We start from the raw sequence: 27,667 nt of genomic DNA on the forward strand, positions 1-27,667 counted from the left end.
AGAGATTAAGAAATGGATGATATCAGAGGCCTGGAAAGATCTATATGAATGGAGAATGAGCTGAACAGAACCAAAAACAACTGATACAATAACAATAAAGAAAAACAATTTTTAAAGATGTAAAAACTCTGAATGGAATGACCAGTTAATATTCCAAAGGGCTGATGATGAAACATACTAATTACCTCTTTATAGAGATATAATAAGACTCAAGATATATATTTTTTTGACAAATGGAATTTTGTTTTGTTTTACCACACATATTTATTAAATGTGCTTTGTTGTTCCCCCAAGACCAGCAGTGAAGAGATAGTGTTACATCAAAGGGTGGATATGCTTGAGAGTAGGGGGAAAAAAAGGTGAAAATTATGATTTTTAAAATGTGGACATGAGAAAAACAATGAAAGACAAATAAAGAAACATTGAAAGCTACAGGTTGTCTATTATAGATAAAAATGAAAAGATGTTTATGATAGAGACCAGTAGTTTTGTATCCAATCTTATTTTTGTACTCTTCTGATTAGATCATGTATAGATTACTGTGTAAAAATTGAAGCATTATAGTTTAAGAATAACATTAACATCAGAGAATATCTGGAAAAGAAAAAAATAGGATCATGAAATCCATGCCATATAAAGACTTTTTCAGAAGCTTAGGGATATTATGTCTAGAAAAGAGAAAACTCAAGGGAGATGTGTTGGGAGATGTGTTACCTTTCTTCAAGTATCTGAGAGCTATAATGGAAGAAGTATTAAGCTTTATTCTCTTTGCCCCAGAAGACAGAATCAGGAAAAATGGGTGGGAGTTATAAAAAGGTAAAGTCAGTCTTGACATGGGGAAAAACTTTTTTTTTTTTTTTTTAAATAACTAGAGTTCACGCACATTCAATACCTCTATATTTCAATACATTTTTTATTACCCACCTAAAAATCTGAAATTTGGATGCCATTTTGAAGTCCTGTCTTTTTACACAATTAGTACAATTAGTGAAAACATAATACTACTTCCAACCACAAAATACATATAATTATATAATTACATCTTTCTTTCTTTCCCTCCTCCTCTTGCTTTCTCCCTCCCCCCACTCTCTCTTCCTCTTCCTCTCTCTCTCATCATATACACATTCAAGCCACACATATTTTACTGAAATATCTCCCCCTAGGTTTCTGAGACCTCTTTATTTTTTTTTTTAATTAAAGCTTTTTATTTACAAAACACATACATGGTAATTTTTCAACACTGACCCTTGCAAAGCTTTCCGTTCCAAATCATGCCCTCCTTGAAATATTCTTAATATATACAATTCTACTGGGTACTCATATTTTACTTATCTATACTACATAAATTCTATTTAATCTGTTAAGAATTTTCCCCAGTATTTAATAAAAGCTTACTTTTATTTATTTTCTTTTTAAAAGAAAGCTTGTTAAAATTAATTATTTAAAAATTACTGATTCTACTTCTAGTCAAGGACCAAAACTTGAACACCTGACTTCTTAATGATTCAGTGAATATTTGCTAAGCCTGTTATATTTAGACTACTTAATAACAGAGAACAGTAATAGGCAATCCCTTCCTGTAAGAAAAGAACTATTTATTTTTGTCTTTGTATTCTCAGTGCCCACCTCATAGGAGATAAAATACTCATTAATTAATTGATTTGTATGTAGAGAATATGAAATACATGGCTCCCCTGTTCAACGAATTCATTAGCTATCTAGAGAAAAATAAAGTTACGAAATGACATATAAACATTTACAAAACAATAGCAATAAAAATGTTATAAAATAATCTGAATACAACAGCACTGAAGGACAATGAGTAAAAGATTAATTTGGTAGGATTAATAAGATAAGCCTTTTTAGAAGAGGCAGAGTTGGAAGTAAAAGAAGCAAGAGATATGAATTGAAAAAAAAAATGAAACTTTTCTAGGAAAGGAAATGATCTTCCAAAGAGAATTTTCATTCCAAAGAATTTCAATGTACTTATAAATGATTTCATTTAGAGCCAATTATTAATTAGAGCTAGATAATATAAAAATGAAAAGAATATCTAAAATCCAGTTTAAAATGTGACATAAGAAAACAACTCAGGATAAGAACCAAAAGGAGAAAGCCATAAAAATAAAATGAAAATTAAATAAATTATGACCTAGATCCCCCAAATTCAAAAACAATTACTCATCTGTGAAAATATTCAATTTAAGGGCCATGTAAGATTCAGATTCTAATGTGATAGTACCTACAATACTAAAATATTTCTTAAATGGGACTTATATGGAAACTAGAAGATAACCTCAAGAAAAAAATAAAAGCACTTGTTGGATTCTAGTCAAGGATTTAAATGTTTTGGTAATTTCTCTTCTAAGTTTAGAAAATATCTCACTCAAACTATTAAGAAGAGGACAAATGTACCTTTCCATGACAGCCAGGCACTCTTTTCTCCAAGTAAATCGGCTACCACGCCGTAGTCTGAAGGTGCCAGATGTTGCAGTGACTGGGGGAGGTGTTTGTCTCCATTCTGGGTCTTCTACTGGAATGGGAGCAGGTCTCATACTTAGAGTAGCACCTAAAATAAAAATAATTTTCCTTAACAGGATGAAGATTCTTTAGTCTTTAAAAACACTAAGGAAACTATTGTCATGTAATCCATGAACAAATCTACCATATTCTTCTGTCCTATCTTTCCATTTCAATCCCTAGCAATTAACATACTAACTTCTTATAATATCTGGCTCACATTTATTTAGACTTTTAAAGAAAGCAAAGTACTTTTCACACATGATCTCACTTGATATTCATGATCACTCTATAAAAGAAGTTTTATTATTTTTCCATTTCCAACATGAGGATTCTGACCTCCTTTAATTTTATTTAAATAATATAACTTTAGATTAAAATATTTTGGTAGGGAATTTCCCCCATATTCCCAGAGAGAAGGAAGAAATCTTAGGCAAAACAAACTGGGTAAAAAATAATCTAGGTTCCTCTACACTGTTTCACAGAAGAACTGGAATTTTAAGAATATCCTGAAGAACTTTTATCTTGAAAATATAAGAATATCTTGAAATAATTTTTTTTTTATGTTGATTGACCCATTTGGTTCTTCTTGTTTAGAATGGGTTTAATTTTACACCTCCTGGATTCTGATAATAACACGAAGATTATGTGAAGATCAACTGTGATGAATTTGGCTCTTTTCCACAGTGAGGTGATTCATTCAAGTCAGTTCTAGCAGACTTGTGATGTAGAGGGCAATGGGCATTCAGAAAGAGGATTATGGGGGGACTGACTGACTGTGGATCACAACATTATATTTTCACCTTTCTTGTTGTTGTTTGCTGCCTTTTTTATATATTTTTTTCCTTTTTGATGTGATTTTTCTTATGCAGCATGATAAATAAGGAAATAGATTTATAAGAATTGCACATGTTTAACCCATACTGGATTACTTATAATTTAAAGAAGGGGAAAGGGAGAAGAATTTGGAAAACAAAGTTTTTACAAGATGCAAGCTATCTTTGCATGTATTTTGAAAATAAAAAGCTGCTATTAACAAGGTTTTTTAAGAAAGAAAATTTTCCTTAGTAAACAATTTTTATTTAGCAGAAAAAATGGTAAAAATGGTTTATGGAAATTCTTCAATATACTACAGGATTACTTCAGCTTTTTACATTTGTAACCTTTCATTTCCCTCCTCAGGTCTTTTATGTTTTCAATAAATAAAAACTCGTTAATACAGACAATTAATAAAGAAAGTACAATAGGAAGGGGCCATTTTTCTTGACAAATCTTTTCTTCTGAGACACAGCTAACTAAGTGGATGAGAGCTGTTTTTAAATGTCAAGTACTTTAGTAGAAATGTAAACATTTGATATAGTAATTATAAGTTATCTGTCAATTCATTAAATCAGATTTGTTTGGACTACTAATCAGTACTTTACTGACCAAATTCCTCCAACTATATACTGAATATATTCAATTATGTTTTTGGAAGTTATTATCCAAAATTTTCACTGCTTCTCCATCCCACTCCACCCCCACCAATGGCCTGAATTTTTTTTTCCCCCTGTATATTTCTCTTAAAATGAAATTTAGGGTAGGTAAGAATTATTTTGGTCTTTGTATTTGTATTTCTAGTGTGTAGCTTAGTGTCTGCTATATAGCAAATTTTTAAAAATTCTTATTTTTAAAGTGTGTTTTTATACATTTTAATGTTTTCTTTTCATATTATCTAAATTTGTAGATTACTTTCAGCCCTGTGAGGGCTCTTGTTACAAAGTAAAACAGTTAAGTAAAACAAATACTATTGTAATGCCATTGAAAAGTGAAATAACTTGAATCCCACTCTACTCCCACCATACTTTTCTAATTTTTTTTCTCCCCTGAGACTGGGGTTAAGTGACTTGCCCAGGGTCACACAGCTAGGAAGTGTTAAGTGTCTGAGACCAAATTTGAACTCAGGTCCTCCTGACTGCAGAACTGGTGCTCTATCTACTCTTCAATCCATTAATAACAGTGATAATATTAACAAAAGGTAGTATTTATATAACCACTGTAAGATTTGCAAAGTGTTTCATATATGTTAATCTGTTAGATCCTTACAATAAATCCTGCAGGAATGGATGGCAGATTATCCTCATTTTTTTTTTTTTTAGAAGAAACCAATTTGAGAATAATCTTTCTCAGTGACTTGCCGGGAATTAAATATATAACTGAGTTTCTGAGGTCAAATTTGAACTCAGGGATTCCTGATTACATGTTGATTATTCTATTCACTATACCAATTCTAAAAGGTAATATCTCCTTACTTATGCCTCTAATTTGTCTATGATGTAATCTTTTATATCAAAGTCTTGTATTCATTTGGAGATTTTATTATATTATATGGTATGAATTCTTTATTTGAACTCAATACTAGCAATTCTGCTCTATCATTCTGCCAGCAATTTTAAAAGACTACCTGTGTAACAAAAGTTCATCAAATACAATGTATATTCATTTGCTTCTATTAAGTTGTATACTTAAACTGTACTACAGATAAAACTTCTGTTTTTTTGTTTTGTTTTGTTTTTGCTGAGGCAATTGGGGTTAAGTGACTTGCCCAGGGTCACACAGCTAGTAAGTGTTAAGTGTCTGAGATCACATTTGAACTCAGGTCCTCCTGACTGCAGGGCTGGTGCTCTATCCACCGTTTCACCTAGCTACCCCCAATCTTTTTTTTTTTTTTTTTTTTTTTTTTTTTAAAACCAGTTAACAGGCAGTTTTGATGATTATTAGTTTATACAACGGTTTGTAATGTGGTATTTTAAAGGATGCTTTCCTTACCACTTTAAAATATATATAAATATATACACACAGTATATCTTTTGAGATTCTTAACTTTTTTTTCCTCTAGAAAAATTTTGTTCTGTCCCCCAACCTCCAATTCTATAATGAAATCTTTTGGTAGTTTGTTATGGCAATGAATAAGCAACTAACCTATTATCATTTTTATTTTATTGGTTTAGCCCAGTCTTAAAAAAAATTAATATTTCTTCAATTACTTTGGTAGGTCTTTATTTGTGTAAAGATTATTATGCAATTGCATTCCTATAATTTCTGTGTGTTCTTGACTGGCAGAACAAATATTTTTAAACATTTCATAGTTATTTGAATGTTATTTCATTTTCTGTCTTTTTCTTCTGAGATGTGTTGGTAATATATAGAAATGCTGATTATTAGCCTGGGTTTATTTTATATCCTTTGTTGAAGTTATCATTTCAATTAACTTTTTCTGTTTTCTAAATTCTAAAGTTTTTAAAAATAGGCCATCATACCATCTACAAAAAATGATAATGTTGCCTTTTCTTCACCTATGTTTATTGCCTCAATTTCTTTTTCTTATCCTGTTGCCATGGTGAACATTTCAATAACTATATCAAACAATTACAGTCACAATGGACATCTTTGTTTCTTGACCTCTAACATATTTCCATTGCAAATAATGCATAGCTCTTGGATTTAGACTGCTTATCATATGAAGGAAAGCTTTATCTATTTCTATATATATATATATATATATATATATATATATATATATATATATATATATTTTTTTTTTTTTTTACTGTTTTTTTTTTTAAAACAAAAATGGTTATCAAATTCTCTTAAAAGTTTTTTTAGTCTTTTGATATAACAATATTTAAATTAGGTTTCTTTTTCTGGCTATTTTACACTTTTTCTATCATTGGACTCAAATTTATATTCTTGATATAAGTCCAACCAGATTTTGGTGTATAACCATATAAGAATGCTGCTATGATCTATATGAAAATACTTTCTTCAATATTTTAAGTATTAGAATGCACTTTGCTGCTACTGGGCTATACTCCTTACCAGCCTCCTCTACCCAGCCCTACTCCCTTTCTGTCCACATCACTCTATATTCCTAAATTGCCCTGGGCAGGAAAAATGAGTCACAATGATTTTTTAAAAAAACTCCTCTGGTTAGATTAGAATTCAGACAAGTGAATTTTCTACATTTTTTTGGAGGAAGTATACTAGATGAATTGGGTAACACAGTTTTTTTTCTTATTTTGCTATCTTGATTCCACCTCAAAATTTATCTTCTATTTTGATTTTCTATTCTGATTCCCACAGAAAATATTCTAAACCCTTTCTCATTGCTTCAAATACATCATACATCAGCTAAGGACTTCCATTCTTATTTTTCTCAGAAAATATGAGTCCACTCATAAAAAGTACCTATTTCTTCCTTATAATCCTTAAAACACTTAAAAATTACCCACTGTGCCAGTCTCTGGTAATAGAGAAGCTCTTCTTACAAGGCTAATTGGTGTATCAATATGGTAGTGATTTCTGAATTGCTAAATTTGGCAAGTCTTTTATTTCTTACCATTCTTCTTGACCTCTCTATAGCACGCTTCAATATAGAAAATTTTATTAGAGACCCTTTTCTTTGCTAGGTTTTCAGTATGCTACTTTTTTCAAGTTCTATTATCCATATAGCATATTCTACTCAGGTTCTTTGGTAAGTTCATTATCCTTAGCATGTGTCCTCATTCAGGTGTAGTGCCCCAGCTTTGACTGGAGGTATCTGCTATCCTATTCTCTATAATTTTATTATTTGGTAATAATCTCTTCAGCTCCATAGATGTAGTCATCACATTTATGTGATAACTTCCAAATATGTATGTCCAGCTCTGGTCTCTTTCTTGAGCTAAAGAAAAACATATCTAACTGCCCATTCTAAAGTAAACAACTATATAGTTGTTTCAAATGCATATATGTGAAAGTTCATTATCTTTACTATAAAATCTACCCCTTTAATGATTATCCCTACTTCTGTTGAAAATATCAGCATCTAAGCTTTCATTTATCCAAGTTTGCAATTCAGACTGAATTTCTAAATGTCAGTTATTTCTACCACTGTGTCTTCAGCATCTAGTTCCTTATCATTTTATATCTGGCTACCAGAACCTTTACCTCTTTCCTGGAACATTGTAATGTCCTCCTAATTAGTTCATCTGCCTCAACCCTTCTGATTTTAATCCTTTTTTAAAAGAAATCCTTATTCACTTTTAAAATCCTATCAAATTGATTTTCCTTAAGCACATGTCTAACCAAGTCATTCCCCTAGTCAATAAACTTCAGTGGCTTTCTATTATTGCCTAACTCCCATTATAAATTCCTCAGTTTGACTTTTAAAACTCTTTTACAACTTAACTAAAACCAACCTTACTAGTCAGCCTTACCAATTTAGCATTCTGTTGATCCTCACTCAAAGCAGTTCAACTCTTAAATGTGCTAGTAGCAATTCCCCACACCTAAAATAGCATTCTTTATTTCATCTAAGATTCTGCTAAAACTCTATTACACATCAAATCTGCTGGAACTTCTCTCCTAAGCTGCTATATATTTAATTCATATATGCTGATAAGTATATATCCTTCTGTCCCTCACTCTCTCATAAACTTGTAATCTTCTTAAGAAGAGTTATACTTTTGTGTTTATATGTCCCTAAGCTCTCATGTACAGTTTGTAGGCCTCAGCTTAATAAATGCTTGTTGAAAGACTGATTGATAGGAATGCACTCCTATAACCAAGTTTTTCTAGCATCTAAAATGTACCTTTTTTTGAAACACTTATTCTCAGTACTTATGTTTACTTATACAACTTGATTAGTAACCCCTCCTCCCCCAACCACATACACACATTATTTTCCTAAATGTCTTGCCTGGAAATGTTTCCATTAAAATTTACTTTTTATAAAGAAACACTCAGAAAATTCCATTAAAATAAAGTGATTTTTTTTTTTTTTTTTTTTTTCTGTCCAGTTTCTATTAACTAAGAATAAACTACCAAAACAAGCAATGATAAAGAGTGATAATACCTCTGAAGGGCTGGTCCATTTGACTACTATGTGCCAAGCTGAGAAATGGCAAGTTTAACCCCATGTGTGTTCAAAGTGTACAAAGAAGGACCAGGCTAATATCGTACCCCTACTCCAATTGGGGACCCCAATGGACTTGGCCTCAACCCCAATTCCTTCCCTAGCTAAAGAATAAGACTAGACCGTATCCCTAAGGATATCACAGACTCTCTTTTTCAGAATTATGTTCTTTTGTTAACACCCACTTTACAAAAATAAACCCAAAATTTAAGAAAAGGGTTCTGAAGTGTCCCCACAGTGATTATGACATACCATTTTCATGAAAGTGTCTAGCTAAGCCACCAAGATATCATTTGGAACTACAAATTCAACAAGAATAAAATTCTAGTTAGGAAGACAGGATGAAGATATTACTTTAATATCCAAAATGTTTCTATGTAACACATTTAAATATATGTACACATATGTGTATTTGTATGTGTTTATGTGCATGTTTATAAATGCAGCCTAGCACAGTGAATAGAGCACTGGCTTCAGAGAAAGGAAACCCTGGGTTCAAGATCTATTTTTGATAAACTGCCAGTTTGATAAACCTTAAACAAGCCACTTAACTCTTAATACTTTAGGCTCTAAGATCAAAAGGTATTGAAGATAAATAAATAGTATTTAAATAGCATTTAAGGTTTAATAAGTGCTTTACAAACATGTAGTTTGATCCTCACAACAAGCCTGAAGTGCTATTATATTATACTTATTGTACAGAAGAAGAAACTGAAGCAGAGAGAGGTTCAGAAACCTGCCTACAGTCACAGTGCTAGGAAAGTAGGGCAGGAAGATTTTAGGCAAAATTTGAATTCAGATTCTCCCAAGTTCAAATCCAGTACTCTATCCACCTGGCTGCATAAGTAAAGAGAATTTTCTAATCTGAGAGATCACATATCAATGAAATCATAGATCTAGTCTCTTTCCCCACCCTATACATTTACTTACTTTTTCAAGATCAACATCTTTTCACAAAGTAAAAAAATAATCTTAGCCACAAGGGAAGAAAATATTCTAAATTCTGCCAATATGTGATTGAAGAGTAAAGAGGTAAACTAAAAAGATAACATATAAAGCTTGACATTTGCCATTAATGGAAGCCAATGTGTTAATGATAAAGCTCTTCTAAAAACCTGAAAAGGGATTTTCCTGCAACCAATATTTTTTTTGCTTCCTTTATTATTAAAGTAGTCATTACTCACTTTAATTACCTTCAACTTGGTAAAACTGCACTGATTTGAGATAAGTGCTATTTAAAGCTAGTAGCAGAAATAAAGGTATAGGCCTGGGAGAGATTAAAGAACCAAGGGAGTTAACAATTTTGAACATCAATATGATTTACAATTTAAGGCATCAGGCAAACACACATGCAGTTAATATGGAAAAATCTTTAGTATCTATTTAGAATCTAGTCATTGAGAATTATTAAAATAGCTGACTCTGAAATTCTGGTTTGGACTTTATTTAATAAATGCTGTTGACTGATTGACATAAATCAAATTTATTAGATATTCTTCCTCTCTTAAGACATCTGAACAGACTGGGCCAAGAGGAGGAAAGACATAATATAGCAATTATGTTTCATGAACACTTCTAGATTCCACCACTGCTGTAATACTTAGTAATCTCTCATTCTTTGAGGTTTATATATATGTATATCATCCTATCCAAAGCCTGAAGGTGCTTATTAACTGATCTTCAAGTCATTCTTCCACATTTCAGTAAATGTGCTTAATGTTCCCTACGAATCTATCTCTCTACTTGAGAATATGTGTGTGTGTGTGTGTGTGTGTGTGTGTATGTGTGTGTGTGTGTGTGTACACATATATAAAATATATGTGTAGATATCACCTCAGCCACATACTGAACAGGATAACAATATCATCAGACCAGAGCTTTATTTTTATCATTCCCCACAAGAATTACAAGTAAGCAACAACCATTTATTAAATACTTATTATGTACACTTGAGGAAAACAGAGACCCAGAGTGAATGACTTTCCTAGGGTTAGTTACAGAGATAGAAAATGGTAAAGAAAAGAACTGACTGAACCCATGTACCCTCATCAAAAATAGAACTTATTACCTTAACTTTCCAATTTCTGTCCAGGGAAATATCACTTAACCAGTCACCCAGGTTTACAACCTTAGATTCATCCTCAATTTAAACTTTTTCTTCATCTCCCCTAGTCAATAAACTGGAATATCGACTTGATTCTACCTTTACAACAATTTGGGCAATTTATCTTTTCTCTATTCACTCAGTCAAGGAGTCCTCATTCAGAACCTTAACACCTCTTACAATATTTCAATGGCTTCCTAATTGGTTACTGAAATCCCAAATTTTTTTCTTTCTATTCTATTCTCCACATAGCTGCCAAATTGATATTCCTAAAGCTCTGGTCTGATGATATTGTTATCCTGTTCAGGAAGCTTCAGTAGCTCTTATGGAACCTCAAAGCCCTTTATAATCTATATCTAACTTGTATTTCCAAACTATTTTTCCCATTAATGATCAATATCCACATATTAAGTACTTATTATGTGCTTAATCACCCTGGTAAACATTGGGGATACAAAAAGAGAGTAAAACTAATCCTTGTCCTAAGGAAATTCTACTTGGAATTTTAAAAAGATCTAAATTATGTTATTTGCTTTAACAATTCTTTACAGATATTACTTTTTAATTCTAAGCATATTGGTTACTCTTCTCCATTTTATTTTCAAGTGGGTTGCCATGCCTACCAATAAGCATTCCCTGCATTTTAATCTTAAAATTAGCATATAAAGATAGTTAATTTTAACCCTAAAAGATATAGATTATCTTAAGGATTAAATGAAAGTGTGTGGGTAGTATGAAAGTATTTGGATTATTCTGCAAACTATAACATGAGTTGTTATATTTAATAAACCAGACAATATACAATAAATTCTTTAGTATCTTCAAATACATGTATATTTAGTACTTTATTGCTATGGGGACTGACATAGCTCCTGTGAATTCTTACGATTTGCAGACAAAGTAATAATTTTAGAGACAATGATATTTTTAATAGCATTTTGACTGTGACAGTCAATAATGGGGAAGGAATTCCTCTCTCTCTATTCAGCTCTTGAGATTTCTTTGACCTGTCCAACACCCCAAGAAAAAGCTCTTAGAACCTAAGAGTTTGAAGGCAATGAGGAGCCACTGGAAGCATGTGAGTAGGTGATATAATTAAACTTGCTGGCAATTTATAAAATGTATTGAAGGGGAGACATACTGGAAAAAGACTATAGAGGGAAGAGGTCAGAGGTTTTGTACTATGTACTTTACAAATATCATTTGATCCTCACAGCAAACATAGGAAATAAGTCCTTCCTTCCTTCCTTCCTTCCTTCCTTCCTTCCTTCCTTCCTTCCTTCCTTCCTTCCTTCCTTCCTTCCTTCCTTCCTTCCTTCCTTCCTTCCTTCCTTCCTTCCTTCTATCCCTCCATCCATTGAAGTTTCCAAGATTTTTGTAAAGAATTTGATTAAAAACAATTTTTGATAAGTTTTTATCCTATTCTTATGGAAAAGACAGAAAAATGGTGAGGTAGGAGTACATTTAGCTTTGTTTGCAGAACCAGCTGGGTTAAAAAAAAAACAAACAAACAGTAAATAAAGGTTCTCTGACAGTTTAGAAAGAAGTCTACTGAGGAACAACATAGGTACCTTTTTGGCCTTGTATAGTTTAATATTTTCATCAATGACTTAAAGGCAAAGTTGGAATATTTATCAAATTCCTGCATATATGAGTGGATAGTTGAACTCAGAGATTACCTAATCTAATCCTCTCAATTTAAAGAAAAGAAAAAATGATGGCATTTAACTGGAAGAGATAACTGACATAGCAGATGCAGAATCAAGATCCAAAATAAGATCCTCAGAGGACAGAAACTCCCTATTTCTGTCAAAGACACTAATATTCTCCAGTTTCTATTTTGGTATCTTAGTTTTATCTTTCACTAATCATTCTTCCTCATTTCACATGCCAGATAGTACCATTTTTACCTTCATCTTTTACATCTACCCCCTTTCTCAGTACCCACCTGAACCTTATTACCTTTCATTTGGTCTATAATAGTCTCTTAATTGACTTCCCTTTCTGAACTCTCTCTTCATTCTAATGACACAAAGGTGTCAGGGATTTCCTTTAAGCAAACATCTGATCACATCATTCCATGACTTCAATGACTCCCTATCATCTCTAAGATAAAAAAATAAAAACTTCCCTGTGTTTAAAGGTTTAAAATGTGGTTGCAAAATATTTTCCCAGTTTCGTTATACACTCCATTTTCCCACATTCTTTGGCATTTTTGCTGTTATTCCTCATAAATGGCAATTCATTCACATCTTGGTGCCACTGCACTGTCTGTCCCTTGTGGCTGAAATCTACTTTTTCCTCAACTCTGGGTCACACATAATACTTCACTTTCCTTAAGATACTACTGAAATATCAAATTCTACATTAAAATTTCCCAACTGTCAGTACCTTCCATTCTTATTTTTAAATAGCTTTTTTTTGGGGGGGAGTACTTTTTGTATTTATTTAGTATAAACTTATATATTTACAAATTGTTTCCCCTGAGAGTAAGCGTTTTAAGAATAGCAGTTTCTGTTTTGGTCTTTGTATCATTAAAGTCTAGAACAGTGTATAGCACTTTAGTAGACACTCGATCAATTAATAAACATTTATTAAGTACCTGCTATATTCCAGGCACTCTGTTAAACCCTAGGGATATCCCCCATAAAAAGGGGGAGAGAGACAGTCCCCTACTCTCAAGGAATTTGCAATTTAAGAGGGGGGGGGGAAGACGATATGAAAAGCAAATGATATACAAGATAAATTGAAAATAATTAAAAGAGGGAAAACATTAGAATTAAGATGGGTTGGGAAAGGTTACCTGGAAAAGAATGTGTTTTTGCTGAGTCTTAAAAGAAGCCATAAAACTCTATAAGAAGATTAAGAAGAGGGTTGAGCTTTGAATGCCAAACAAATAATTTTGTAGTTTTTCCTGGAGATATGGAATAGGGAGATTTCATGGCTTAAGAAAACCACTTTGGGGCAGCTAGGTGGGGCAGTGGGTAGAGCACCAGCCCCGAAGTCAAGAGGACATGAGTTCAAATCTGGTCTCAGGCACTTAACACTTCCTAGGTATGTGACCCTGGGCAAGTTATTTAACCCAAACTACCTTATTATAAAAAAAGAAAGAAAAGAAAATCACTTTGCTGGCTGAATGGATCAGGGTGGAGAAGATAAGGTAGACAAAGCCCACTAATAGATTGTTGCAACAACCCATGCATGAGGCAATGAGGGTCTGAATTAGAATGATGGCACTGAGAAGAGAACATATTTGAAAGATGTTGCAAATGTGAAATCAATGGGATTTTGCAACAAATTGGATATGGAAGTGAGAGAAAGTTGAGGATAACTGAGTGACTGGGAAAGATGGTGTTGTCTTCTACAGTAATTGGCAAGGAATAAAGGAGGGTAAAAAGATAATAACATTCATTTTGAATTTAAATTGTTTACTGAAGATCCATTTCTCAAGATGTCTGAAAGGCAATTGAAGAAGCAAGAGTGAAAACATTAAAAGGTTGGAGCAGGAAAGGTAGATCTGAGAATCATCAGTCTACAGATGAATATTAGATTCATGGGGAGCTTAATAAATGTCAGTTGAGTGGATAGTTGAACTCAGAGATTACCTAATCTAATCCTCTCAATTTAAAGAAAAGAAAAAATGAGATCCCCAGAGATTTAATAACTTGACCTGCACCACCCAAGTAGTAAGTGTAAGATTTGTAACCTCATTCTCTGACTTCACAAGCAGCACTCTATTATAACATTCTTTATAAGAAAGGTCTTTCTACTAGTCTCTTTAAATCTTCATATGAGATAATTAGAAAAACAAGAAACAGTCTAGAATTTAAATTAGAAATAGTTATTGAATAAAAATAAATGTTTCAGAATTTTTGTCTCAGGATTAAATAGAGCAGTTAGCTCAATTATCTTTCATGCTTAACACTGGAGACCATCTCTTATGTGAATCTCTTCCAGACTCCCCAAAGACTAAGAAGTAGATTATATAGTCCCCAACTACATAAAAAACCAGGTGTGCAAATTCTATAAGAATTTATGTGGGTATAATTCTTATTTGTCCTGCATATATGATTTTGTTTTAGTAGCACGTACCCCTTTAAAAATGCATTTTATTATTGCTTTTGACATTTATATAAGTTGTTTCAGTGTTACCTTATGACAAAAGAAAAACAGTAAAATAAAACAAAAAAACTGACACAGTAACTGTCTGGAAAGATATACCATATTTTAAGACTTTGTAGTCTCTGTGTTTCCCTGTCATATATGTAAAGTTCCTAAAGATAAGGCTATTCCATTTTTACCATTGTATCTCTAATATTTAGTACAGTAACAGGTAAATTGTAATCACTTAATAAATGCTTGCTTGTTGATTAGTTAGAGAGGGGTTGTGTTCATTCTCTAAGATGATTACTGTTTTTTCAAGTAGTCAAGAGTTCAATTTTTTCAATCTTTTAATGATTTTTCTCTCCATTTATATTGTTATAATAGATAATTTTCTCTCTCTCCACTTGAGTTTATAGTATTTTCATATTTCTCTGATTTTCTTATATTTTCAACTTATTACTGAACAATAGCATTATATCATATTCATCTATTGTAGTTTTTTTAAATCAATCTCTTACAGAAGGACACCTACTTTATTTCTAGTTCTTTACTAACACAAAGAGTGTGGTATACACACTATGCACACTCTTCTCCCCTCTCTAGTTAAGTTACATGCCTAGTAGCGGGTTTTCTGGGTCAAGAGATTTGGACAGTTTAGTCACTTTTCTTATGTAATTCTAAATAGATACTCAAAAAATTGCACCACTGATGAAAGAGACTCGTCATTTTACAATTCTTCTAATTTTGTTATTCCCCCTGCAGCTATTTAAAATTTCTAATTGTTCTTATTCTAAATTTTTCATATTCTTTGGCCACTTAACTATTGGGAAATGACCTTTAGACATATGTATTTATGTCAATTACCAATATCATGGAAATTATATTTTTATTAGTGATATTTCAAATACATCTTCCTAAAATACCATTTATTTTACCTTATTATTTCTGCAAATGCTTAACTTTACATGATCAAAACAGTCTTATTTTTTAGTACTAGTATATGATAGATATTTATATTGTAGCCATAGTTATAAAATATATGAACTAATTCTTCTATATTTTATATGACATATCCATTTTTAAGTTTATTACAGCATAGAGTGAAAAATGTTGGTCCAAATCCAACATATGCCAAAGTATGGAAAACATATGCCAGTTTCCCCAGCACCTATAAAAAAATGATGACCATGCTCCAAGTATTATTATATTATTATAGTTATAGTATTATATTATTATAGTTATCTCAGGCCAAGTTATTGTTCTTACTGATCTAATCTATCTCTAATCTTCCTTTTTTTTTTTAATTTTTTTTTTAAAGGCTATTGCTTTATAATATAGTTTGAGATCTGGTAAATACTATGCTTTAACATTCATACTTTTTTGTATTACCTCCCTTGAGATTTGTTTAGTTTGTTTTTCCCTTAGTGAATCTGGTTATTAAAAAAACATCCTGTCAGTCAATCTCCCAAAACACACACAAAAACTTAATTACTCCTTAAAGAAAGTTAGGGAAGTTAGGAGTCTACTTCAACAATGATCATAAAATATGAATCTCCTATGTTGGAATGATCGGGGGGGGGGGGGGGGGAAACAAAAACTAATGGAAATGTAAGAAAGAGGAGAGGAAAAATCGTAAACATTCTTACAGAAAGAGGTATGCAAAGAAAAGTTTATTATGTAGTTTGAGATCTGGAAGTGCTATTTTCCCCTTCATTCTTCTTTTCATAATTTTTCCTAAAATTCCAAACCTTTTGTTTTTCCCAAAGAATTTTGTTATTCTATCAAACTCTGGAAAAAAAAAAAAATCAATAAAAGCCTAAATAGCTGGATGAATAGTAAGGGTCATGGCTAGACTGTGCCAACATAATAAAAATGATGATACTACCAAAATTGATCTATACTTTTAATGTCAGTCACAACAAATTATTCTGAAAAGTGTATTTTGAATTACAATGCCCACATATAATAAATAACACACCCACACCTAAAATCTTGCATGTCTTTTGATAGGCTAACCTCCATATAGATTATATAATTGGTAGTTTTCAATAAATTATCTCTTATTCACTTTTTATTGGAATTACATAGATATGCCAATTTTTATGGACTTATTTTGTAACATGATATTGTTGTAGCTATTATTAATCTCAATTTGTTTCTTTGTTGATTCTATAAGGTTTTTTTAAATATAAAATCAAATCTGCAAGCAGGCATATTTTTTTCTTTGTTGATGGTTATACATTTAACATTCTCTTGTTTTACTGTTTAAGCTAGCAATGTAGTGGAAAAGTGGAAAACTCTTAAGAGTTAGGATAAACGGACATAGTTACAAATTCTACCTCTATTCAGTACTATTGATGTGATACTGAGTAAGTCACTTAGCCTCCGTGGCCTCAGTTCACTATTTATTTTTACTTTTGGTCATCATTTGTTAAATTAAAAGTTAAACTAGACATACTAACAGTTCCTTTCCAGCTCTAAATCTATGATTTTAAGACTGGGGTGAGGAGTTTTTTTTTTTTTTTTATCCCTATTTGAACTTATAAAGCTTTAAGTATTTCTCTACAGCACACAATGCTAGTGTTTGTTTTTAAATATATGCTTTTTAGAATGTTGAAATCATTTAGATATTTATGAACTAATGCTATATTTTATTAAAAGCTTTTCATTCAATTGAAATAATTAACAAAGAATTTACTCACTTGCCATGCAGAAAGAGGTTTTGGCCAAAGACATCACTAGTTCAAAATATAAATTTACTTATAAAATCACACAAAGAATTATGAGCAATGACATTTCATAAACAAGAAAGAAGCAATAGAATGTTAAGGCATTTAAGTTTTGCTAAAAGGTATCATGGGCAATGAAGTAATATAAAAAAATTTTAGGAGCAAGTTTCTCTGATAAAGGGTTCATTTTTCAAATATATAGGAAATTGAGTCAAATTTATAAAAATAAGAGCTATTCTCCAACTGATATATGATCAAAAGACATGAAGAAGCAGTTTGCTAAAGAAGAAACCCAAACTATCTATAGTGATTTGAAAAGTGCTCTAAAACACTAAAGATCAGAGAAAGACAAACTAAAACAATTATGAGGCAACACTTCATAATATAAGAAATGACAAATGCTAGAGGGGATGAGGGGAAAAATGGGTACTTCAATGAACTAGGTCAACTATTTTGAAGAACAAAAGGGAAATATGCACAAAGAACTAGAAAACTGTGCCTACTCTTAAATCAATCCAGGAATATTACTATGAGGTCCGCATCCAAAAAAAAAAAAAAAAAAAAAAAAAAAAAGGAAAAAGGAAAAGGACCTTTAAAAACAAAAATTATTTATAGTAGCTATTTTTTTCTTGGCAAAGAATTCGAAAATTGAGGGGATGCTCATCAACTGAGGAATGGCTAAACCAGTTATGGCATATGATTGTGGAGTATTATTGTGCTGTAAGAAATAAAGAAGGGAGTGGGTTTCAGAAAAAAAAAAAAAAAACAACAACAAAAAAAAGACCATAGCAATACTATATGAACAAAGTAAAGTGAGAAGAACCAAGAGATCCAGTGCACAGATATACAAAAAAATGCTGTAATGATGACCAACTGTGAAAGACTTGGCTATTTTAATCAACATAATGATTCAATACAATTCCAAAGAATTCATGATTTTTTTTTTAAATCATCTATCTCCAGAAAGAGAACTAATGAAATTAAAGTACAAATAAAGTATAATTCTCTCTTTATTTTTCTTCCCTTTTTTGTGATACAGCTAACATGAATATATTTTACATGATTTAGCATATATTATTGATATCACACTGTTTGCTTTTTCTGTGAAAGAAAAGTGAAAGAGTGAGAATTTGGAATTCAAAATTTAAAAAGAAAAATATTAAAAATGAATTAATTTAAAAAATTTGGATGTGGAAAAGAGTCATCCTAAAGGAAGAAACATCTTGCTTTTTCTTCTGATACCCTGGAATTTGATAGGCGTGTTCTTATCTTATATTACCATCCTGATTTCTAATGCTATATATATATATTTTTTTTTTGGTATGTTTTGTCTACCCCATTAGAATATTAGTTTCTTTAGGCAAGGTGATTTCTGGATTAGCAATAAATGCTCATTCAGTCAGTATTAAGGAAGAAAATAAGCAGGACAACCTAAAATCATCAGGGGGTAGCATGGTGCTTTCCTATTATCTCCCTAACTACCTAAGACTTCAACTTCTATTTAGTCATTCTTAAGCAATTCGTTTCAGTTTAAAGATTATTTTCTTTAATAAAGACTTGATTGATTCTATCTTCTCTCAAGTCTTCTATTAACATCATCTCATTTATTCTCTGTACTCTTTCTCTCATTTTCCTGCCATATATTGTGTACCAGGCTGATAGGTATGGTTTAGTGATATACCATTCCTTTTATTTTTCTTTTGTATATTTTTTAAAAAACAAATTTAAATAATTAGGAATATTAATTTTTATTGTACTTTTAAGATCTGTTCTTTTTAGTATCCCATCCATTCCAATTATTTTCTTTCATAATATTCTCTTGAAATTTTTGACTTTTGTGCGTCTTGAAATGCAATATATGCTTATTTTTGTCTAAAATTATGAAAAACTATAATAGTTTTGTATATAGCTAATTTAGGGCATACAAACAATGTTATATTGATGTATACTATCCACAAATAGTGGATAATATAACAATATCTTTCCAATTATTTAAGACTAACTTTATTTCTATCAAGTATTTTATAATTTTATATAAGTAACTCCTATTTGTATTTTGGTATTCCAAAATACTATATGTGCTTCCAGTCATTTGAGAAAGGACATAGAGGAATAAGGTAATGAAAGAGATTAATGTTTGCAAAGCCAATTTTAAAAAAAAGGGAACCCATTGGTAAGCAGCATATTATATATTTTTCCTATGCATCTATCTCCCAGTTGAAAAACAAGAGTATTAAAAAACTAATTTTGAAAATGAATGTACTATAATCAGCTTTATGAATAAGCTATTTTACATCAAATGTATCAACAATGGTATGATTAAAAATTACATAATCTTTTTATTTTTAACAACTTATACAACTTATAATTAGAAAAATGACTTAGAACTAAAGAGTAGTAATTATGCTAATGTGAACTTCAGCGTAAAACAGAGAAAACTTTTTAACAATATAGTTGTTCCAAAGTTTAGCATGGTGTTTGGAACTTAGCTGCTTTTTTGACTGGTTTTTTCTAAGAATTATTTTTGAATCTTCTAGCCCCAAAGTTCCTTAGTCAGAAAAAAACTGTGTTTTTTTTTTTTTTCTTTAAGGGGATAGAGGAAGGGGAGAAAAGTAATAAGCATAATGAAGAAAACAATATAAACAATGACTAGTATAAAGAATTATAACGACCAAGCTTGATTGCATAGAAGGAACAAGAAAACTGTCTTCCTTTCATTAGAAATGTGGAAGATTACAACTGTAAAAAGTTGCATATGTTGATAATTGTCATGATGTGTTGGTTGGCTCTGTTTTTTTTTATTTTTTAAATATAAGATTCCTTAAGTAGGGGAACAGAAATTAATTAATTAATTAATAGAAATTAAGGTGATATAAAATCAAAAAGTCTCAATAAAACTGAGTGGTTGGGAGTAATGCTTCTAGATTTCATTTATGTATTCTTTTACAGAATATTCTTTTTTGACTTATGATAGGGGTAGAATAAGAAGAGTAATTCAGGAAAAAATTATTTTTGTAGCCATCTTTAGTCACAGAAAACACTTTTAAATTTTTTAATAAAGAATCAATCTGCTGTTTCTTCACTAGAATTGTTATGACATTTGCCTTGGATTTTAGAAAACACCTTGTACAGTCAGTTCTCACTTTACATAAGTAAAGTCTCACTAAGGTAAAACTGCTTTGCAGACCTCTACATGTAATATTCTTCTCTAAATTGTAATGTTCTCTGGGAGCAGGTTTCTTGGGGGACTTCTGGAAGCAGTCTTAATTTCAGTTCAGAGTAATCACCCCAAATGCAGCCAGGTATTAAAGTCCAAATCCTTTATTGTCTCCTTCAAAGTTTCGTCTCTTTCACTTGGGGCTCGGCTAGTTCTTCTGGAGGCCTTCCAGATCTTGGTTTCAATGTTCTTCCACAGGACAGCCTGCCACCACTTCTCTGTCTTCCTTAGTTCTGCCCGACTGCCTTTTCTTGCTTCTGAATCTGCTCGACTGAAAACTGACTGAGGCTCCAAGAGCTTCTAGTGGGCTTCTCCTTTCTGGCCCTGACAGCTCCTCCTTATATGTTCCACACTGAGTATATACCAGTCATTAGGAAACCATTATTTGGTATAGAATTAAATCCCAATGCTAAACTAGATTTAACCACTGTCTCCTCAATTCCACTTACTTAATACCTTATAAGAATCCTAACATCTACATAAAATGACTTTTACATAATATAAATTTGCCCACGGACATGGGAAAGGGAAGGAAGGTGACCAATGTATTGTAGGAGGCTTGCACATATTTCAAAGACCTATGGGGCCAAGGACAGACAAGCAGGAGGAATATGTGGGGACTAGAACCAACCACGTGTGGGACTTGGCCAGAATCAAGAGGAAGAACACAAGGGAGGAGACATGCTTAAGCACAGGCAGATAGAAGACAGATATGGGACACACAAGCAGAGCAAAGGTCTCTTCTCTCCACACTGGCAGTAGCAGTATCTCTCTGCACATCTATTCTCCTGCATTTATTTGGAGTTTTTTTAAGGATGACTGAAGGAGATTAGAAAGCACAAATTCAAGGGGAATAGGTATGGAGAAAAAATGTACACAATACCATATAGTAACATTAACATGGGTTATTTGGAATGCAGAATTCTTTATATAAAATCAAATTTGCATAATGTGAATTTATGTAAAATGAGAACTGACTGTATATCCAAACAGAAATTATACTAAAAGCAGAAATTTATCATCAGAGAATACACTCACTTCATGCACATACATACAGAACCCATTACAAAATACTTCAAAATGTATTTCTTATCAAAAAAGTATTTGTTTTTTAAAAAAGAACTAGTCATGGAATCTTATTATTTGTGTACTTCTACATGAAGAAAAGAAGCATAACAACAGTGTTGTATAGTATTGTGTCAGACTCAAATAGAAACAATCTCTACAAGTCACACAGAAAAACATGAAATTAACATTATCTGTGTTGCATTATATTTTCATAAAAAAAAATTTCCAATTATTTTCAATTTGATCCTGTACTAAGGAGTGCAAGCAGTTAAGTTTGACACCACTAAGAAAGATTTGAGTCACATGACATTTAATTCAGTCCCCTGAGCAACTCAAAATCAAATATTCTCTCTCTCAAAACAGTGGGTAGAAAATAATGAAATTTCACAGAAATAAAAAGGGACTAAAGAAAGACAAAACTTGGAATAAAGAGTAAAATGACTTAGATGTTATGCTTTCTTATCAAATATTTTAATTCCATTCTCTTTCTTCTTACTATCTCTCAATGTCGGCCTCCCCCCCACTTCCACCCATCCTAAAAGAAATAGGAAAAGAAAATATGCAGCTATATTTAAGAAAGCAAATCAGCATAAGGTACTCCATGAAATAATCACACAAATTAGTTTAAAAAGAAATACATTGAAAGAATAATTATTTACCAGGGTTTGTCTTCTCAAGCTGGTACCATCGATAAAATGCCCTTTTCTTCTGTTCACTCAAGTCTGACCCCTGCTGCAACAGCCAATGGGAAATCCGGCTCTGACTGATACCTATATAGGGAAACAAATAAGCATTTGTTAGATGTTGTAAATTTAAAAAATAAAGTTGTTACAAGTTGGTTCTGTGTGAGTGAAGATGTATTCAGGTTTAAAACAAGATGTTGTCATACACAGAGTTCAGAGGAAAACATTTGTACTCAAATCTGAGGAAATCTTAGACATCACTTAGTTCAATCCCCTAATTTTACAGTCAGGCTCAAATAGAAAAAGTAATTTGCTTAAGTTTATAGAAAAAGTAAGGAGGAGACTCAGGATTCAAAACCAGATCATCTGAATTTAAAACCAGTTCTCTTCCTACTAGATCTCAGTGGGCAAAAATCATTCTAGCTAAGACTATGTAGACCTCTTGACATTTAGGCCCTTTTTAATTCATAAAATAGTATCTTCCTCACTTTGGCATTAAAATCACATACAGTTCAAAGGAAGATAGAGAATTAATTAGCAAAGATTAGATAATGGGTTCTGGAATCTAATCTGACTCATTACATATTATATATGTCACTTTTCAACTCTGATCCTTTTTCCTAACCTAGAAAATAAAGAGGCTGGACTCTGTGTTCTCTCTAATTCCAAATCCAATAGTACTCATTTTAAGAAATAGTATCCAATATTCAATTTATCTATCAATGAACCACACATCTTATTCTATGAACTGTTAAGGTCTGAGTTTATTTGTAGAAAATGTGGCTTATGCTTATGTTCATATAGTTCCTGTATCTTTTTTAGCATGTATATGCTCAGGTTTTTATTATTTTATTTTTTCAGGTCTTTTCAATGGTCTAAACCAACACTAAATAATATTGCTGAAACATATCATTTTTTAAAAGTTTTGATTAAATCTAGTTAAACTAAAAAAAAAAAAAAAGGTTTAGGTTAAGTTTTTTGAAAGGCTAAAATTGGGATATAATAAATAGGCATTGGAACTGTGATTTCATTGAAATAATCGACTTTCATATGAAGAGGCTCTATCCCATTGCAGGTTGGCACTTTTTTGTGCAACTAATTAATTGTCTTACAGATGCCACAAACATTGAGAGATTAACACGACTTGCCCAAGGTCAAACAGCCAATAGGGCAAAGAAGATTTACACCAGATATATCAAACTGTGAAACAGCTCTCTGATCACTATGTTGTGCTGATTGTCACACATTTTAAGTTAAGGTTCATATTATAGAACTCATCATCTAATTCCTAAACCTGTCCCATGCTTTATAAAAAAAAAAAAAAAAAAAAAAAAAAAAAAAAGCGCCCTCATTTCTATTAAAACCACTCTTCCAATCATTGAGATTCAAAACCTAAAAATCACCCAATACTTTTCCTGTTTGCTTCTGCTAGCATATGAAAAAAATTAAACTGCTTATACAATCCATTCTTTGTACTCATATAAGCACTATAATATCTTGTTTGAATTACTACATTTTCCTCATGTTTTCTTCCTCCTAATCCAATCCATTCTTCAAACAGCTGCCAAAATACTCTTCTAACTATATCATTCTTTAGCTCAAAATTCTTCAGAAAAAAAATCTTATATATTCTGTAAGAGGAAAATGTGAACATTTCCTGGCATTTAATTTCGCTTTATTAGTGGGTACTGAGAAAGTGACATTTGGAGCTAATGTATCTGTCCAAGTCCTTGTTAAATTACCAATCACTTGTGTAAACTTAGGAAATCACTTCAACTTTCTCACCTCAGTTTCCTCATTTGTAAAATAAAGGGGTTAGAAAAGGTTCCCTGAGTTCTCTCTTAGCTATACAATATCTAGGAAATTATCTATTTCAATGTATTTCATATTACTCCCTTTCATATTCTACATTTTCCAACAAAGCAGACCCACTTGCTGGTACATTTTCTACCAATGTATTCCCTCCAAATCCCAGCCGCTTAGATTCTTGGCTTCTTCCAGGGTTTAGTTAATAAATAACTATCACATAAAATCTTTGCTACTTCCTCACATCATTAATATGTTTAATTAACATATTTATTTAACATAATTATCAAATTATTTTCTATTTTATTTGTTTACAAGTTGCATTCCTAAGGAGAATGGAATATTCAAATATCTACGATGTCTAGGAAAGACCGCAATAAGAATTTAATAAATATATGTTGATATTAGATGTTTCTTAAATTATCTTTTTTTTTCTTCTTATAGATTATTAGTAATCATCAGTACCTGGGCAAAAAAAAAATGAAGAAGAATAAGTTGAACAAGTTAAGGAAGTGTATAAGGAAGTTTACTAAGAATTATCTAATGTGGTAAAAACACTGGTAAAGATGAAAGTCAGACAGGATATATTTGAGTTCTAATTAAGTCATTTGGATTTCTTATAATTATAAGCAAGAAATTAACAGTGATGCATATATGCCAAAATCTGTTCCAAGAGAATTAGGTACAAAAATTATGTAAAGAACTTATTAAAAATCTTTGGCTCTGGTCTCAAACTGGGCTTGATTTATTGTTTGGGTTTTTGGTTTTTTGTTTTTGTTTTTTTTTTAATTATCATTAACTTGAAAGAGTGTGAATATAAATTACCATCAAAGGGTTTGGTTATAAAACATTTACTAGCCCATTCCTGATTCAGGAGTAAAAGAAAGAAAGATCAGTATTTTGTTTATAAACTATAAAGAGGGGATAGCTAGTTGGTGCAGTGGACAGAGTACCAGCACTAAAGTAGGGAGCACCTGAGTTTAAATGTGTTTTAGACACTTAATACATCCCAGCTGTGTGACACTGGGCAAGTCACTTAACCCTAATTGCCTCAAAGAAGTCTCAAATCTACAAATCAGAAATACTTCTGATAATTAAGAGGCAACGTATTCCAAAGAGATCATAAAAAAGGGAAAAGGACCCACGTGTGCAAAAATGTTTTTCACAGCCCTTTTTGTAGTGGCAAGAAACTGGAAACTGACTGAATGTCCATCAGTGGGAGAATGGCTGAATAAGTCAAGGTGTATGAATGTTATGGAAAACTATTGTTCTATAAAAAATGATCAGCAGGATGATTTTAGAGGGGAGTATAGATCATAACACAGTATTTTCACTTTTTGGTATTGTTTGCTTGAATTTTGTTTTGTTTTTTTTTTTTCCTTTTTGATCTGATCTTTCTTGTGCAGCATAACTTTGGAAATATGTATAGAAATAACTGCATATGCATAACATAGATTACTTGCCATCTAAGGGAGAAAGTGGGGAGAACAGAGGGGAAAAAATTGGAACACAAGGTTCTGCAAGGATGAATGTTGAAAATTATATCTATGTACATGTTTTGAAAAAAAAAAACCTTTAATAATAATAAAAGAAAAAATAAAATAACTTACTGAGGGTTTAGATTTCTTCCTCTGACAACTAAACAGATATGCCCATTAATGGCTCTTATTCTTATCTCAAAAATAAGATTTGTCAGAGAAACTTGCTGTATCATTTCCTAATTTTCTACTGTTCTTTTAATATCAACTGCATTGGTTTTGCTTATGCAAAAACTTTTTAGCCTTTATCCAGAATTCAGATAAGAAGTTTCTTCCTTGCTCTGCTAATTAGATTATGTTGTCAATCTTTACATTAAAATCAAATACCCATTTGGAGTTTATCATGGAGTACAAATGTTAGGTAATATTTAGACCTAGTTCTGCCAGACTGTTTTTCAGTTTTCCCAACAACTTTTTATTGACTACTGAGCTCTTATCTAAATAGTTAAGATATCAGGGTTTATTCTCCAATTGGTAAATGGTCAAAGGATATGAACAGACAATTTTCAGATGATGAAATTGAAACTATTTCCACTTATATGAAAGAGTGTTCCAAATCAGTTCTGATCAGAGAAATGCAAATTAAGACAACTCTGAGATACCACTACACACTTATCAGATTGATTAAGATGACAGAAACAAATAATGAATGTTGCAGGGGATGTGGGAAAACTGGGACACTGATGCATTGTTGGTGGAGTTGTGAAAGAATCCAACCATTCTGGAGAGCAATCTGGAATTATGCCCAAAAAGTTATCAAACTGTTCATACCCTTTGATCCAGCAGTGCTATTACTGGACTTACATCCCAAGGAAATACTAAAAAAAGGGAAAGGGACCTATATGTGCCAAAATGTTTGTGGCAGCCCTTTTTGTAGTGGCTAGAAACTGGAAAATGAACGGATGCCCATCCATTGGAGAATGGTTGGGTAAATTATGGTATATGAATGTTATGGAATATTATTGTTCTGTAAGAAATGACCAATGGGAGGAATACAGAGAGGCTTGGAGAGACTTACATCAACTGATGCTGAGTGAAATGAGCAGAACCAGGAGATCATTATACACTTCAACAACAATACTGTATGAGGATGTATTCTGATGGAAGTGGATATCTTCAACATAGAGAAGATCTAATCCAGTTCCAATTGATCAATGATGGACAGAATCAGCTACACCCAGAGAAGGAACACTGGGAAATGAGTGTAAACTGTTAGCATTTTTTGTTTTTCTTCCCAGATTATTTTTACCTCCCGAATCCAATTCTTCTTTTGCAACAACAACAAAAATTCGGTTCTGCACATATATATTGTACCCAGGATATACTATAAGATATTTAATATGTATGGGAATACCTGCCATCTAGGGGAGCGGGTGGAGGGAAGGAGAGGAAAAATTCGGTACAGAAGGGAGTACAATGGATAATGTTGTAAAAAAAATTACCTATGCATATGTACTGTCAAAAAAAGTCATAATTATAAAATTAATAAAAAAAGATATCAGGGTTTATACAATAATAATTTACTATTTATTAACTATTAATTTATTAATTATTTAGCTATTTATTAAATAGTCCCAAACATGATAATTACTTTGTAGTACAGTTTGAGATGTAGCACTCCTTTTCATATATTATATACTATAACCCATGAGATGCTAAATCTTTTGTTTTTCCATATTAATTTTGGTTTTTTTCTCTAGTTCTATAAATTATAGTTTGGAATGGAAGTAAGTAAATTAATTTAGCCAATACTGATAATAAACAATATTTCTTCAATTATTTACATCTATCTTTATCTTTGTAAAGATAATTTTGTAGATTTATTCATAGAATTATTGTTAAAGGGACTCTAGAATATTTTATACTTTTTGTGCAGCTAGATGGTATAGTGGATAGAGTGCAAGGTCTGGAATTAGGAATATGCATCTTCCTAAATTCAAATCTGGCCTCAGATATGAATTAC

General features: G+C 31.6%; 1 protein-coding gene across 10 annotated transcripts in view; it reads right to left on the minus strand.

Annotated features, from left to right (window-relative positions):
- Positions 1 to 27,667, minus strand: part of HMBOX1 (homeobox containing 1) — a 240,102-nt gene that overhangs the window by 58,379 nt on the left and 154,056 nt on the right. For all 10 annotated transcript variants that reach the window (XM_074287562.1, XM_074287563.1, XM_074287560.1 and 7 more), the window contains 2 exons: positions 22,337 to 22,447; positions 2,416 to 2,569 (listed from right to left, as the gene is read on the minus strand). In XM_074287562.1, the coding sequence (XP_074143663.1) occupies positions 2,416 to 2,569; positions 22,337 to 22,447 (265 nt within the window). The remainder of the gene's footprint in view (positions 1 to 2,415; positions 2,570 to 22,336; positions 22,448 to 27,667) is intronic.

Source organism: Sminthopsis crassicaudata, chromosome 2 (assembly GCF_048593235.1).
Source record: "Sminthopsis crassicaudata isolate SCR6 chromosome 2, ASM4859323v1, whole genome shotgun sequence".
Classification (NCBI taxonomy): Eukaryota; Metazoa; Chordata; class Mammalia; order Dasyuromorphia; family Dasyuridae; genus Sminthopsis; species Sminthopsis crassicaudata.